Raw genomic sequence first — 15684 nt, forward strand, 5'->3', positions numbered from 1 at the left:
GGGGCCTGGGAGAGTTGAGGACGGGCTCGAAGGTCAGAGTGCCCCTGGGGGATCCGTCGGACCCCGCCCTCATGCTCCTCGGTCGCGGCTATCTCCCCCATCCCAGCATGAGCTCTACGAGAAGGTTTTCTCCAGGCGTGCGGACCGGCACAGCGACTTCTCCCGCTTGGCGAGGGTGCTCACAGGGAACACCATTGCCCTTGTGCTGGGCGGGGGCGGGGCCAGGTGAGGGGCGGGGCTTGTTATCTGGGGGCGGGGCCTGGACATTCGGGGGTGGAGCTTCCTTCCTGGGAGACACTGTGGGGGCGGGGCTTGCTCCTGGAGGCGGGGCCTGGGTGTCCGAGGGTGGAGCTTCCTCCCGGTGAGAGACCCCGTGGGTAGGGGCGGGTCCTTTGTTCCTTAGCAGTGCGGGAGGTGGGAGGAGGTGGGGGCAGGGAAGTTCCTGCTGCTGGGGCCTAGCGGGTCACTGGGGCCCATTTTCCCGGCAGGGGCTGCTCGCACATCGGAGTGCTAAAGGCATTAGAGGAGGCCGGGGTCCCCGTGGACCTAGTGGGCGGCACGTCCATTGGCTCTTTCATCGGAGCGCTGTACGCGGAGGAGCGCAGCGCCAGCCGCACGAAGCAGCGGGCCCGGGAGTGGGCCAAGGTGTGGTGTTGGGAGGAGGGGTTGCGGCACCCCAGGAGTGCCATAAAACCCGTGGCTCCACCTTAATCTGATCCCATGGGGGAGACTCTGGGGTCAGGGTTACCCTTCCTGATTCAAACTGTAAACCCCAGCTGTCCGGACTTTTAGAGATATGCTTCTAGGACTCTGGGTAACCACTTTAGGAACTCCTGTTTGCTGACCCTAACCCATAACCCCCAACTAGAGCACCCAGGGCCCTTGGTGACCACCTTGTGAATGGCCTTGGGTGACCACATCATCCCTAAATGCTCCTTTTTTTTTTTTTTTTTTTTTTAAGACAGTGTCTCACTCTGTTGCCCAGGCTGGAGTGCAGTGGCATGATCTCAGCTCACTGCAACCTCCGCCTTCCAGGTTCAGGCAATTCTCTTGCCGCAGCTTCCTGAGTGGCTGGAATTACAGACATGTGCTACGACGCCCACCTAATTTTTTTATTTTAGTGGAGACGGGTTTCGCCACGTTGGCCAGGCTGGTCTCGAATTCCTGGCCTCAAATGATCCCCCTGCCTCGGCCTCCCAAAGCACTGGGATTATAGTCGTGAGCCACCGCGTCCTGCGCTTTCATATTTTTCTTAACCCTTCCTTCCTTCTTTAATTTTTTGCTGTGGAGCACGTTGACCTGAGCTGGGGTCCACGCTGTGCAGGTTCTGTGTTCATCATATCCCCTGCCCGCACAGGACGTGAGCCTGCACTTCGTGCTCTGGGGCTGCCTGCACGTGTACCAGCGCATGATCGACAAGGCGGAGGATGTGTGCCTGTTTGTAGCGCAGCCCGGGGAGCTGGTGGGGCAGCTGGCCGTGCTCACTGGCGAACCTCTCATCTTCACGCTGCGAGCCCAGCGCGACTGCACCTTCCTGCGGATCTCCAAGTCCGACTTCTATGAGTATGACGGCCCGAGGTTGGACTGGGGGTGGCACTCGGAGGACCCCAACCCATGAGAGTGGCCAGGACCCCATCCCTCAACCTTATTCCTGGAAGAGCAAAAGGGAGCCCCCAGATCTGGCCTCCCAGCGCCGGTGTAGGGCAATTTTGAGGCCCTCCTCTTTCATCCCAAGTCTATCCCTGCAGGATCATGCGCGCACAGCCCAGTGTGGTACTGAGCGCGGCGCACACGGTGGCAGCCAGGATGTCGCCCTTCGTGCGCCAGATGGACTTCGCCATCGACTGGACGGCAGTGGAAGCGGGACGCGCGCTGTACAGGTGCAGCTCCCACCACGCTGCTCAGGCCCGGCCTAGGGGTGGGGACTTGGGGTGGTCAGACCTTGCTGACCTCCAATCCTACTCAGGCAGGGCGACCGCTCCGACTGCACTTACATCGTGCTCAATGGGCGGCTACGTAGCGTGATCCAGCGAGGCAGTGGCAAGAAGGAGCTGGTGGGCGAGTACGGCCGCGGCGACCTCATCGGCGTGGTGAGCGCGGTCCCCACCCACTGACCTCTGGCCTTTTCCGGGCCAATCCCCACACAACGCACACACATCATCCCGGGTAATCCAGGGAGTGGTGAATGCAGCTCCCGACCTCTGACGTCACCCGGTCCACTCCCCTCCCAGACCTCATTTCGTCGGAAAAGGGGATTCCGCCTGTCGTGTATCCCTGTCCTCTCCCTCTCCTCGGACCTCTAATGGGTAGCGAGCGAGGCTTGCTTCCCTGCACCCCCATTGCAGGGGAGCCCTAGATGGGGCAGTACAGCCCCCTCTCCACCCATCTTCGGCCTCCCCATTCCCCACCCAAGCAGCCTCAATCATGCACGCGGCCCCCCAGGTGGAGGCGCTGACCCGGCAGCCGCGAGCCACGACGGTGCACGCGGTGCGAGACACGGAGCTGGCCAAGCTTCCCGAGGGCACCTTGGGTCACATCAAACGTCGGTACCCGCAGGTACGGCCTGTTGTGGGCGGGGCACAGGGACGGAGGCTGGACCCCAGGGGGAAGGGGCCTAGCGTGTGGGAGGGGCTCCTGGAGGAGCGGGGGGCCGAGGGAGGTGCCAAGGCGAGAGAGTGAGGGCGGGGCTCTTGGGGGTGGGACTCAGGTAACGGGGACCCCTGAGCCCCGGCAGAGGAGGGAGAGGTGGGACCTGGACAGCTGCTTCCCGGGTCTCACTGAAATGCCAACCTCCAACGCCCCCAGGTTGTGACCCGTCTTATCCACCTGCTGAGCCAGAAAATTCTAGGAAATTTGCAGCAGCTGCAAGGACCCTTCCCAGGTGAGAGCCGGCCGGCCCGGAGCGTGCTGGGAGATGTAGTCCCGCGTCCAGAGCATGCTGGGAGGGACGCCTTCTTCCTGAGGGATGCTGGGAAGTGGAGTTCCGCGAAGAAATCATGCCCCTGCGGGTTTCAAACCCAAAGTAGGACCGAAGTGCAGTGCATGCTGGGGAATGGAGTTCGTGTTCCTGAGCATGCTGGGAAACAGAGTCCTTGACCCCAGGCGTGCTAGTTAATGGGCTCGAAAGTAAATCATTGGTGCCAGGGATGGAGTCTTAGGCGGGGAAGTCTGCCCGGGAGTCAGGGCTTGCTGGGGAAGCCCACGGCTTGGATGTAGAGAGAAAGGGAGTCCTAGATCAGAATATGATGGCAAGGCCGGGTGTGATGGCTCACGCCTGTAATCTCAGCATTTTGGGAAGCTGAGGCAGGAGGCTTGCTTGAGCCCAGGAGATTGAATTTGAAACCAGTCTGGGCAACACAGTAGGACCCCACGTCTCTACAGAAATTTCTTTTCTTTTTTTTCTTTCTTTTTCTTTTTCTTTTTTTGAGATGGCGTCTCGCTCTGTCGCTCAGGCTGGAGTACAGTGGCGCGATCTCGGCTCACTTCAAGCTCCGCCTCCAGGGTTCACGCCATTCTCCTGCCTCAGCCTCCCTAGTAGCTGGGACTACAGGCGCTCGCCGCCACGCCCAGCTAAATTTTTGCATTTTTAGTAGAGACGGGGTTTCACCGTGTTAGCCAGGATGGTCTCGATCTCCTGACCTTGTGATCTGCCCGCCTCGACCTCCCATAGTGCTAGGATTACAGGTGTGAGCCACCGTGCCCCGCCGAAAATTTTCAAACGTTAGCTGGGCGTGGTGATGTATGCCTGTAGTCTCAGCCACTTGGGAGGCTGAGGCGGGAGGATTGATTGCTTGAGCCCGGAGGTTGAGGCTGCAGTGAGCTGTGATCGTGCCACTGTACTCCAGCCTGGACGACAGAGCTAGAGCCTGTTTCAGAAAAAATAGAACAGCAAACAAACAAAACTCCCCATACCGTGACGGAAAATAGCCTGTGGATTGTTGTTTACAACTCTGGGCACCTTGGCTTCTGAAGTTACAGCATGCTGGGAGATGTAGCCCCTGTCTCAGCCTGTGGTTTCAGTGAGCTAGAACAGAATGGGGCGTGCAGTGGGGTTGGAGGCCTGCTGAAATGTGGGCCTGAGTTTCTACATTGTAGCGGCCAGATTCTGGGCCAGCCCAGCAACCTAGATACCCCTTTTCCCTCCAGGGGCTCTACCCAATTGGCCCTGACCCCTAGATCCCCCGAGGCAGGGGCAGGGCAGTAGTGGCAGAAAAGACATCTTTAAGAAATTAGAGGCCTGGCTCACACCTGTCATCTCAGCACTTTGGGAGGCCGAGGCAGGTGAATCACTTGAGGTCAGGGGTTCGAGACCAGCCTGGCCAACATGGTGAAACTCATCTCTACTAAAAGTACAAAAATTAGTCAGGCGTGGTGGAAGGCTGAAGCAGGAGAATCGCTTGAACCCGGGATGTGGAGGTTGCAGTGAGTGGAGGCTGTGCCATTGCACTCCAGCCTGGGCAACAAGAGCGAAACTCCATCTCAAAAAAAAAAAAAAAAAAAAAAAAGAAAAGAAAAAGAAGGAAGGAAATTACAGATAAAGAATACAATATCGGCTGGGCATGGTGGCTCACACCTGTAATCCCAGCACGTTGGGAGGCTGAGGCGGGTGGATCACAAGATCAGGAGATCAAGACCATCCTGGCTAACACAGTGAAACCCCATCTCTACTAAAAAATACAAAAAAAATTAGCTGGGTGTGGTGGCGGGCACCTGTAGTCCCAGCTACATGGGAGGCTGAGGCAGGAGAATGGTGTGAACCCAGGAGGCGGAGCTTGCAGTGAGCCAAGATGGTGCCACTGCACTCCAGCCTGGGCGACAAATCAAGACTCCGTCTCAAAAAAAAAAACAAACAAACAATATCTAGAAGACCAAAGAGGGTCAAAAGAAGGTCATGATGGTGTGTGGCTGACAGAGGGAGGGAGGGAGGAAGGGAGGGAAAAAGAGGCTTTTCTAAAGACAGTGAGCTGAGACGACAAATGAGATGGGGCCAGACATGAAAGAGAAACCAGGGGTGCTGCACAGGGGGGCTGGTGGTTTCGAAGCACTGAGAGGAGGAAAGTGACCAAGGGGAGAGGTGGCAGGAGTTGGGGGGTAAGTCACATAGGGGCTAGGGGCTGTGGACAGGCATTTCAGCTTATTTAGATTGTTACATGGGAAGAAGGATTCCACCAGTAAGGAGAAAACGAGAAGTCTAGGCAAGATATGGGAGTTGACAGTTTGGTCTAGGCTATTAGTGGAGAAGCTGGGAAGCAACAGATGGGTCAAAAGTAGCTTTACTTCCTTTTCTTTTCTTGTTTTTGTCTTTTCTTTTCTTTTTTTTAAGACAGGGTTTTGCTCTGTAGCCCAGGCTGGAGGGCAGTGGCATGATCTCGGCTCACTGCAACCTCTGCCTCCTGGGTTCAAGTGATTCTGCTGCCTCAGCCTCCCAAGTAGCTGGGATTACAGGGATATGCCACCACACCTGGCTAATTGTTTTGTATTTTTAGTAGAGCAGTGTTTCTCCATGTTGACCAGGCTAAAAGTAGCTTTATTTCTGCCTCGTTTTGTGTTCAGGTCCCCCATTAGACAGAGGAACCAAGACCAGAATGGGGCAGGGACACTGGCCAATTGATCTCCCAAGCACAGTGAATCTGAATGGTTGTAGAGTTGTGTAATGGATCCCACTGAGGTGATCAGGGCCCAAAGTGGAGGGTGGATGGCGAGGTTTTAACAAAAGGGGATCGTAGTTGAGGCTGGGGGTCCAGGACCAGACCCATGGTTTTCAGTATGGTAGAGTCAAGACTAGGCAGCTGGGGGCTGCAGTCTGAGAGCAGCGGAGCAGGAACTTCAGATGAGGAGGAAGAGGAAGAAGAGGAGGAGGAGGGTTCATCTCTCCAGACACAGGTTTGCACCACAAATCTCATCCACTGGGTTCTCAGCAGGCTCTGGGCTGGGTGTGCCCCCACACTCGGAACTCACCAACCCAGCCAGCAACCTGGCAACGGTGGCAGTCCTGCCCGTGTGTGCTGAGGTCCCCATGGTGGCCTTCACGCTGGAGCTGCAGCACGCCCTGCAGGCCATTGGTCAGTGGGGTGAGGGTCATGGGTGGGGGCTGGCCGTGGGTGGGACATTAGTGAGTGAAAGATGTTCAGGTAGGTCATTTGGGGGGTGGAGGGGAACAGGGCCACAGGGGTGGGGTAATGGATATTCTTTTCTGAGTGAGGCCCCAGCCCTGTGGACCATGGTTCCCAGCCTCCCTTCCCCACCTACCCCTAGGTCCGACGCTACTCCTTAACAGTGACATCATCCGGGCACGCCTGGGGGCCTCCGCACTGGACAGGTGTGTGTTGCAGAAGGGAGTGGGTAGGGTGATGGGTGGGCTTGGAGCCTCACATTCTTTCAGACTTGAGTTCAAGTTCTCGGCTTCCAACCACGGAGCATGCATCCTACCCACAGGTCAATGGGGAGTTTCGCAGTGGTGTGAATCTGCCCACCAGGGCACGGACTTCCATGGTGGGGGTTTGGGTGTCTAAGTTCCTCCCAGCAACAGAGCTCTGTGGTCTTGGGGAGCACACTGAACCCAGGCCAGCCCCAGGATGACGCTGCCCCCATCCTACCCTAGCATCCAAGAGTTCCGGCTATCAGGGTGGCTGGCCCAGCAGGAGGATGCACACCGTATCGTACTCTACCAGACAGACGCCTCGCTGACGCCCTGGACCGTGCGCTGCCTGCGACAGGCCGACTGCATCCTCATCGTGGGCCTGGGGGACCAGGAGCCCACCCTTGGCCAGGTTGGAAGGCTGTGCCCCCTGATTTCACCCACCTCGGGACCCGTCCCTTGCCCTTCCGTGCCTGCATCAGGCCACGTGCACCCTCGCCGTGGGGGTAGGCGATCAGGGACCCAAGTGTGGCCAGGTGGTGGTGGGGCGGCTGGTGACCTCTGCCGTCCGTCTTCTGCAGCTGGAGCAGATGCTGGAGAACACAGCGGTGCGCGCCCTTAAGCAGCTCGTCCTGCTCCACCGAGAGGAGGGCGCGGGCCCCACGCGCACCGTGGAGTGGCTCAACATGCGCAGCTGGTGCTCGGGGCACCTGCACCTGCGCTGTCCGCGCCGCCTGTTCTCGCGCCGCAGCCCTGCCAAGCTGGTGAGGAGCGGGCCGGCCCCCACCTTCCAAGGGCGTGGCTACTGGGCGTGGCTTGGGAGATTGGGGCGGGGCCTGGGAGAGTTGAGGACGGGCTCGAAGGTCAGAGTGCCCCTGGGGGATCCGTCGGACCCCGCCCTCATGCTCCTCGGTCGCGGCTATCTCCCCCATCCCAGCATGAGCTCTACGAGAAGGTTTTCTCCAGGCGTGCGGACCGGCACAGCGACTTCTCCCGCTTGGCGAGGGTGCTCACAGGGAACACCATTGCCCTTGTGCTGGGCGGGGGCGGGGCCAGGTGAGGGGCGGGGCTTGTTATCTGGGGGCGGGGCCTGGACATTCGGGGGTGGAGCTTCCTTCCTGGGAGACACTGTGGGGGCGGGGCTTGCTCCTGGAGGCGGGGCCTGGGTGTCCGAGGGTGGAGCTTCCTCCCGGTGAGAGACCCCGTGGGTAGGGGCGGGTCCTTTGTTCCTTAGCAGTGCGGGAGGTGGGAGGAGGTGGGGGCAGGGAAGTTCCTGCTGCTGGGGCCTAGCGGGTCACTGGGGCCCATTTTCCCGGCAGGGGCTGCTCGCACATCGGAGTGCTAAAGGCATTAGAGGAGGCCGGGGTCCCCGTGGACCTAGTGGGCGGCACGTCCATTGGCTCTTTCATCGGAGCGCTGTACGCGGAGGAGCGCAGCGCCAGCCGCACGAAGCAGCGGGCCCGGGAGTGGGCCAAGGTGTGGTGTTGGGAGGAGGGGTTGCGGCACCCCAGGAGTGCCATAAAACCCGTGGCTCCACCTTAATCTGATCCCATGGGGGAGACTCTGGGGTCAGGGTTACCCTTCCTGATTCAAACTGTAAACCCCAGCTGTCCGGACTTTTAGAGATATGCTTCTAGGACTCTGGGTAACCACTTTAGGAACTCCTGTTTGCTGACCCTAACCCATAACCCCCAACTAGAGCACCCAGGGCCCTTGGTGACCACCTTGTGAATGGCCTTGGGTGACCACATCATCCCTAAATGCTCCTTTTTTTTTTTTTTTTTTTTTTTTTTTTTGAGACTGAGTCTCGCTCTGTCGCCCAGGCTGGAGTGCAGTGGCGTGATCTTGGCTCACTGCAACCTCCACCTCCCAGGTTGGAGTGATTTATCCGCCTCAGCCTCCTGAGTAGCTGGGATTACAGGCGCGCCCCACCAGCCCGGCAAATTTTTTTGTATTTTAGTAGAGATGGGGTTTCACCATGTTGGCTAGGCTGCTTTCGAACTCCTGGCCTCAAGTAATCTGCCCGCCTTGGCCTCCAAAGTGCTGGGATTACCAGCGTGAGCCACTGCACCTGGCCCCTGAGTGCTCCTTGCTCACCCCCTATTGGTGAACCTTGTCTGTGACCCCATGTGACTCCTATTTGACCCTGTCTGGCCCCCTTGTCCCTAGAGTATGACTTCAGTGCTGGAACCTGTGTTGGACCTCACGTACCCAGTCACCTCCATGTTCACTGGGTCTGCCTTTAACCGCAGCATCCACCGGGTCTTCCAGGATAAACAGATTGAGGTAGGCCCGCCCCGTCTCCTGCCCTGCCTGCCCCTCCCCGAAGGAGTCCCCTGCTCCTCCCCCACCTTGATCCCTGTCCCCGCAGGACCTGTGGCTGCCTTACTTCAACGTGACCACAGATATCACTGCCTCAGCCATGCGAGTCCACAAAGACGGTGGGTGTCCCCGCCCAGCCTGCAGCAACCGCTGACACCACGTGGGGTTGGGGGGATGCTTCCGGGAGGGCCGCTGAACATCTGGGACGTTGTTAACACGAGTGACCGTCCACCCTGGCCCGATCGCCGACCACTAACCGCCACCCACTAATGCCCTGGAGACCCCCAGGTACGTCCGTCCTCGGTGGAGGGGAGCAGGGAGACTCGTCGGGCGCCTTACCCCGCTCACGCCATCCCCGCAGGCTGTGTGTGGCGTTACATCCGGGCCAGCGCCTCCTACTGCCCCTACCTGCCCCCACTGTGCGACCCCAAGGACGGGCACCTGCTGGTGGATGGGTGCTACGTTAACAACGTCCCAGGTCAGCAAGCCCGCCGGGCTGGCCGGGCCTCCGGAGTGTCTGAGCGTGTCTGTGCGTGTCTGTGTCTGTGTGTCCCACCGCGCAGGCTCCCTGTGGCGGTATGTGCGCGCCAGCATGACGCTATCGGGCTACCTGCCGCCGCTGTGCGACCCCAAGGACGGGCACCTACTCATGGATGGCGGCTACATCAACAACCTGCCAGGCAAGTGGCTGCCCACACCACCCGCACACGCAAGCACCTCCCGCACCTCACACACACATGCATGGGCACACAGACAGGCTCAATGACGGGACGCATGCCCAAGCCACCCGTGCAGGGGTGCAGACACACACGCGCGCACATACAGTCATGTACACAAGATGATACATGGATGTGCCCGTGGACAGCGACGTGTGCGATTGAAATCTACATCCCGGCCGGGTGCGGTGGCTCAGCCTGGAATCCCAGCACTTCGGGAGGCCTGAGGCAGGTAGATCACCTGAGGTCAGGAGTTTGAGACCTGCCTGGTCAACATGGTGAAACCCCGTCTCTACTAAAAATATAAAAAATTAACCAGGCATGGTGGCGGGCACCTGCAATCCCAGCTCCTCAGGAGGCTGAGGCAGGAGAATCAGTGGAACCTGGGAGGCGGAGGTTGCAGTGAGCCGAGGTTGTGCCGTTGCTCTCTGGCCTGGGCGACAAGACTGAAACTTTGTCTCAAAGAAAAAAAAAGAACTCTACATCTACCTGCTGGCGTACTGTGTTAAGCACAAGTGGATGTACGTACAAGAGGGACAGGTGCCCATGTCCATACGCACATCAGGGTACATGCAGGTGGAATGCAACATTGGTATGTGTGCACACTGGCTACACACACACATGCTTTCTCTCAGGGGCAGGTAGAGCTCACACACGTGTACACACAGATACATGTGCACAGATGAACACGTGTATCGGTGAAATAGGGCATTTGCCTATGTATGCCAGTCTGTCCCACTTGTCCTTCACGTTCCCTCAAACATGCAGGGATGTGCACACACGTAGATAAGGATGCGGCACCTCTGACCAAGTTAAGCCAAGCCTGCCACCTTTATGGGTGCAGGTGAGAGGTGGGCAGGTACACAACTTAAAATTTCACACCCCAGAAGTGTGCATACACGAATAGACATGTACGCTAGCTGCACACATACTCACAATCTTATAGGACAGGGTTGGGCAAACTATGGCCCACAGGCTGAATCCTGCCCTCTGTTTGACTGTATAAATAAAGCTTTATTGAGCCAGGCACAGTGGCTCACGCCTGTAATCCCAGCACTTTGGGAGGCTGAGGCGGGTGGATCACTTGAGGTCAGGGGTTCAAGGCCAGCCTGGCCAACATGGTGAAAACCCGGTTTCTACTAAAAATACAAAAATTAGCCGGGTGTGGTGGTGTGTGCCTCTAATCCCAGCTACTCGGGAGGCTGAGGCAAGAGAGTTGCTTGAACCCAGGAGGTGGAGGTTGCACTGAGCCCAGATGGTACACTGCACTCCAGCCTGGGCGACAGAGCAAGACTCTCTCAAAAAATAAAACAAAACCTCCCCACACCTGATCTCCCTCCTCAACTTCAGTTGCATCATTTCTATTCCCTGTACATGACAGCATGTTGTTTGCATGTGTGGGGTTTTTTTTGTTTTGTTTTTTGTTTTTTTGCATGATCATTTGTATACGGTGTCTGTGGGACTGGGTTGAACATCTCTGCCCCTGGCCCCTGAGGGGAGCAGCCCGCTGACCCCTCTGGCCCCACAGCGGACATCGCCCGCAGCATGGGTGCCAAAACAGTCATCGCCATCGATGTGGGGAGCCAGGACGAGACGGACCTCAGCACCTACGGGGACAGCCTGTCTGGCTGGTGGCTGCTGTGGAAGCGGCTGAATCCCTGGGCGGACAAGGTGAAGGTTCCAGACATGGCTGAAATCCAGTCCCGCCTGGCCTACGTGTCCTGCGTGCGGCAGCTAGAGGTTGTCAAGTCCAGCTCCTACTGCGAGTACCTGCGCCCGCCCATCGACTGCTTCAAGACCATGGACTTCGGGAAGTTCGACCAGATCTATGTGAGTGGGCAGGAGTGGCATGGCACCTGCAGAGGTGGTCCAGCAAAGCTTTGCTACTTAAAGCTCAGAGCAGTGTGAGGGGGAGGAATCCAGGAGGAATCTGGGAATCCCATCTGGAATCTGTGGAAAACAGACCAGTGATCAATTAGTGATGTCTGCAGGGGATGTGGTAGGGGTGTGGCTGTGCATGTGCTGTGTATGAACTTTCTCCTTATGGGCCAACTGCCCCCCCGGAAGCACTGTATAGTGATTTCTTTTTTTTTTTTCTTTTTTTTTTTTTTGAGACGGAGTCTCGCTCTGTTGCCCGGGCTGGAGTGCAGTGGCGGGATCTCAGCTCACTGCAAGCTCCGCCTCCCGGGTTTACGCCATTCTCCTGCCTCAGCCTCCCGAGTAACTGGGACTACAGGCGCCAGCCACCTCGCCCGGCTAGCTTTTTGTATTTTTTAGTCACCGTGTTAGCCAGGATGGTCTCGAACTCCTGACCTCGTGATCTGCCCGTCTCGGCCTCCCAGAGTGCTGGGATTACAGGCTTGAGCCACCGCGCCCGGCCTGTATAGTGATTTCTAATGCCATTTCTGCATTGGTGGGAATGAGAATAGTGATGAAGTAGTAATGTCTGCCACAGGTCCAGGAGAGGGATGTAGCAGTGTGTGTGTTTTGTGCCACTGACCCTGAAAAATGTGCCATAGCCCAAGCCAATTGAAATTGATCAGGGGGCCAGGCATGGTGGCTCATGCCTGTAATCCCAGCACCTTGGGAAGCTGAAGTGGGAGGATTGCTTGAAGCCAGGAGTTCAAGACCAACCTGGGCAACATAGCAAAACCCCATCTCTACAAAGATTAAAAATAAAAAATTAGCTGGATGTGCACGCCTGTCACCCCAGCCACTCGGAGGGCTAAAGTGGGAGGCTCACTTGAGCCCAGGAGTTCGAAGCTGCAGTGACCTATGATTGCATCACTGCACTCCAGCCTGGGAGACAGAGCAAAACTCTGTCTCTAAGAAAAAGAAAGGGCTAGACACAGTGGCTCATGCATGTAATTCCAGCATTTTGGGAGGCTGAGGTGGGTAGATCACTTGAAGTCGGGAGTTCAAGACCAGCCTGGTCAACAAGGTGAAACCTCGTCTCCACTAAATATACAAAAAGTAGCCAGGTGTGGTGGCGCATACCTATAGTCCCTGCTGCTTGAGAGGCTGCAGCAGGAGAAATCGCTTGAACCTGGGAGGCAGTGGTTGCAGTGAGCCAAGATTGTGCCACTGCACTCCAGCCTGGGTGACAGAGTGAGACTCTGTCTCAAAAAATAATATTAATTAAAAAAATTAAAGACAAAAATAATAAAAAAAATTTAAAAAAAGAAAAATTGATCAATAGCTGCCGCCCAGAAGCCCTGAGTCTGAGAAGAAATATGTGATGTTCCTTGTGGGCTCACTGGGATACCATGCCATGAGAAATACAAGATGTTTGCTGTGGGCTTGGGAGATGGCAATATCCGCAGATGTACTGCCTGTTTGCAGACTTCAAAATAAGCTCACATATCACCAGTTTGTGTTATTTGCTACCCAACACCCTGCATGGGGCTGAGTGGGAAAGAACACGGAGAGATTGATTGGTAATGTCTGTCAAGCACAGGAGAGGGGATGTGTGGGCGAGTGTGCTATGTGCAGCTGACTCTGAAATAGGTTTAGTCTCAAATGCCAACTCCCCCAGAGCATCAGGCTTTTAAGGGGCCAGAGAAGGGGCAGACAGAGTGGGGACAAGCAAAACGGAGTTGTAGACATGGACCCAGCCCCTCACTTCCCGCAGGATGTGGGCTACCAGTACGGGAAGGCAGTGTTTGGAGGCTGGAGCCGTGGCAACGTCATTGAGAAAATGCTCACAGACCGGCGGTCTGCAGACCTTAATGAGAGCCGCCGTGCAGACGTAAGCCTGTGATGCCCCCGGGGCCACTCTGACTCCAGTGATTCCAGAGCCCAAGCCCCCTTAAAGTCTCCCCCAAACCTCAGATGACCCCATATATCCCTGGGTTTTGCTGAGCTCTCAGACCTCCACTAACTTCAGAGAGTTCCCACGCTAGGATCTCCTCTGAGTCCCCAGTGTACCACCAGGCCCCCCAGGGGCCCCAAAACTCTGTGGGTCCCCCCAAGAGCCTCACCAATGTCACCCCACAGGTGCTTGCCTTCCCAAGCTCTGGCTTCACCGACTTGGCAGAGATAGTGTCCCGGATTGAGCCCCCGACAAGCTATGTCTCCGATGGCTGTGCTGACGGTGAGGGGCCCAGGGGACCCCCAAGAGGGAGGGGAGTGGCTGGAGATGACAGGCCAGCCCTGATCCCCTCACCCATGCCCTGCTTTCCGATTCCAGGAGAGGAGTCAGATTGTCTGACAGAGTATGAGGAGGACGCTGGACCCGACTGCTCGAGGGACGAAGGGGGGTCCCCAGAGGGTGCAAGCCCCAGCACTGCCTCCGAGATGGTGAGAGTGGGTAGCCCAGGGTCCCCTCACATCCCCCAGAGAGTCATGAGTACAGTTGGAGGGGTGTATTTGAGATCCCGTGTGCTGGGTGCTGGCTGACATGTGCGCAGTGATGTATCAGTGTCCCGTGCTGGGTGACGTGTGTGTGACCTGTCCCTGCAGGAGGAGGAGAAGTCGATTCTCCGGCACCGACACTGTCTGCCCCAGGAGCCGCCCGGCTCAACCACAGATGCCTGAGGACCTCACCAGGGGTCACCCCCTTCCCCCCGCCCCTGGACTGGGCTGGGGATGGCCCTGTGGGGGTAGCTCACTCCCCCTCCTGCTGCTATGCCTTGACCCCCGGGGCTCACACACTGGACCGACCTGCCCTGAGCGGGATGCCATGTTGCACTGACGACTTGACCAGTCCCCTCCCCCAATAAACTCACCTCTTGGAAATGACCTCCTGTCGTCTTTAGGTTGGGGAGCCACCTTCTGTGCTCAGGATGGCTGGGGCTGGGGTCTGACACCACCTGGTGCTTGCCCCCCCACAGGAAGTGCCTTTCTAGAATCCACACGGAGCCCCACTAGGTTCTTGTCCCCACTCTGCCCCTTCTCTGGCTCTCAGAAGCCAGTGCTGACTCCAGACCACAGGGGCAAACATTCCATGCCACCCTCCCCGGCTCACAGGTGTTCTTGGAGGCCCGATGTGGCACCCCTCAATTTCTTTCTTTTTTTTTTTCCTTTGAGACAGAGTCTCACTCTGTCGCCCAGGCTGGAGTGCAGTGGCATGATCTCCGCTCACTGCAACCTCTGCCTCCCAGGTTCAAGCGATTCTCCTGCCTCAGCCTCCTGAGTAGCTGGGATTACAGGCAACCGCAACCATGCCCAGCTAAATTTTGTGGGGTTTTGTTTTGTTTTTTAATTTTTGAGACAATGTCTCTCTCTGTCGCCTAGGCTAGATTGCAGTGATGCGATCTCAGCTTATTGCAGCCTCCCGCTCCTGGATTCAAGCTATTCTCATGCCTCAGCCTTCCAGATAGCTGGGGCCACAGGCGAGCACTACCATGCCTGGCTAATTTTTGTATTTTTCTTAGAGATGGGGTTTCACCATGTTGGCCAGGCTGGTCTCAAACTCCTGGCCTCAAGCCATCCACCTGCCTCAGCCTTCCAAAGTGCTGGGAATACAGGCATGTGCCACCACACCTGGCCTTAATTTTTGTATTTTTAGTAGAGACGGGGTTTCACCATGTTGCCCAGGCTGGTCTCAAACTCCTGACCTGAAGTGATATGCCCACCTTGGCCTCCCAAAGTGCTGGGATTACAGACGTGAGCCGCCTTGACCGGCCACAACTGTTTTCGTTTTTATGACTGAATAATATTTCATTGTGTGAATGGACCACGTGGTGTTTATCGGTTCCTATGTTGGACACCTGAGTTGCTTCCACCTTTTGGCTATGGTGACTCATGCTGCTGTGAACACAGGTGTACAACTATCTGGATCCCTGCTTTCCGTTTCCTTGGCTAGATGCCCAGGAGTGGACTTGTTGGGTCATATGGAGATTCTGCCTTGAACTGAGGAAACGCCAAACTTTTCCATAGCGGCTGCACGGTTTTACATTCCCACCGACTGTCAGTGCCTCGAACTGTCAGCACCATGGACAGGGATGGTGCTGTCCGAGGTGCTACTGACGCCCCCTCTGTGTCTTTCCCTCCAAGCCCCCCGATATCCCTGCGCCCTCCAGATCTCTGGGTTTTGAGGGTGGAGGGGGACATTAAGGGGAAAGTTCAGTCCACAATTCAGCACCTACTGGTGTCTGCATCTTAACTGGCTCTCCTTCCCCCCTGGCTCATGAGGCTCCAGTTGTACCAGGCTTTATTCTATTCCTCAAATTCTCCATCGATTCCTGGCTCAAAGCCCGGAATTGGGCTTTTTACTCCCTGTGTAGCTGACTAAGCCTGTCCTCAATTGTCACCTCTTCAGACTGTGTACAGTAACGTCCCTGTCCC

At 56.9% G+C, this 15684-nt stretch overlaps 1 protein-coding gene across 2 annotated transcripts in view; it reads left to right on the plus strand.

Moving 5' to 3' along the window:
- PNPLA6 (patatin-like phospholipase domain containing 6) overlaps window positions 1–14135 on the plus strand; it is a 28664-nt gene extending 14529 nt beyond the window's left edge. Inside the window, exons 17-35 of one of the 2 annotated variants that reach the window (XM_011943565.1) lie at window positions 1358–1563; window positions 1749–1880; window positions 1967–2090; window positions 2443–2556; window positions 2806–2881; window positions 5919–6062; window positions 6256–6319; window positions 6602–6770; window positions 6940–7122; window positions 7296–7414; window positions 7678–7834; window positions 8528–8644; window positions 8730–8799; window positions 9244–9360; window positions 10925–11226; window positions 13028–13144; window positions 13393–13489; window positions 13586–13695; window positions 13858–14135. In XM_011943565.1, the coding sequence (XP_011798955.1) occupies window positions 1358–1563; window positions 1749–1880; window positions 1967–2090; window positions 2443–2556; window positions 2806–2881; window positions 5919–6062; window positions 6256–6319; window positions 6602–6770; window positions 6940–7122; window positions 7296–7414; window positions 7678–7834; window positions 8528–8644; window positions 8730–8799; window positions 9244–9360; window positions 10925–11226; window positions 13028–13144; window positions 13393–13489; window positions 13586–13695; window positions 13858–13932 (2493 nt within the window). In that variant the 3' untranslated portion in view covers window positions 13933–14135. The remainder of the gene's footprint in view (window positions 1–1357; window positions 1564–1748; window positions 1881–1966; window positions 2091–2442; window positions 2557–2805; window positions 2882–5918; window positions 6063–6255; window positions 6320–6601; window positions 6771–6939; window positions 7123–7295; window positions 7415–7677; window positions 7835–8527; window positions 8645–8729; window positions 8800–9243; window positions 9361–10924; window positions 11227–13027; window positions 13145–13392; window positions 13490–13585; window positions 13696–13857) is intronic. The other variant, XM_011943566.1, reaches the window with a different exon arrangement.
- Window positions 14136–15684: the final 1549 nt, after the last annotated feature.

The sequence above is a fragment of the Colobus angolensis genome, unplaced genomic scaffold (genome assembly GCF_000951035.1).
Source record: "Colobus angolensis palliatus isolate OR3802 unplaced genomic scaffold, Cang.pa_1.0 Scaffold22, whole genome shotgun sequence".
Classification (NCBI taxonomy): domain Eukaryota; kingdom Metazoa; phylum Chordata; class Mammalia; order Primates; family Cercopithecidae; genus Colobus; species Colobus angolensis.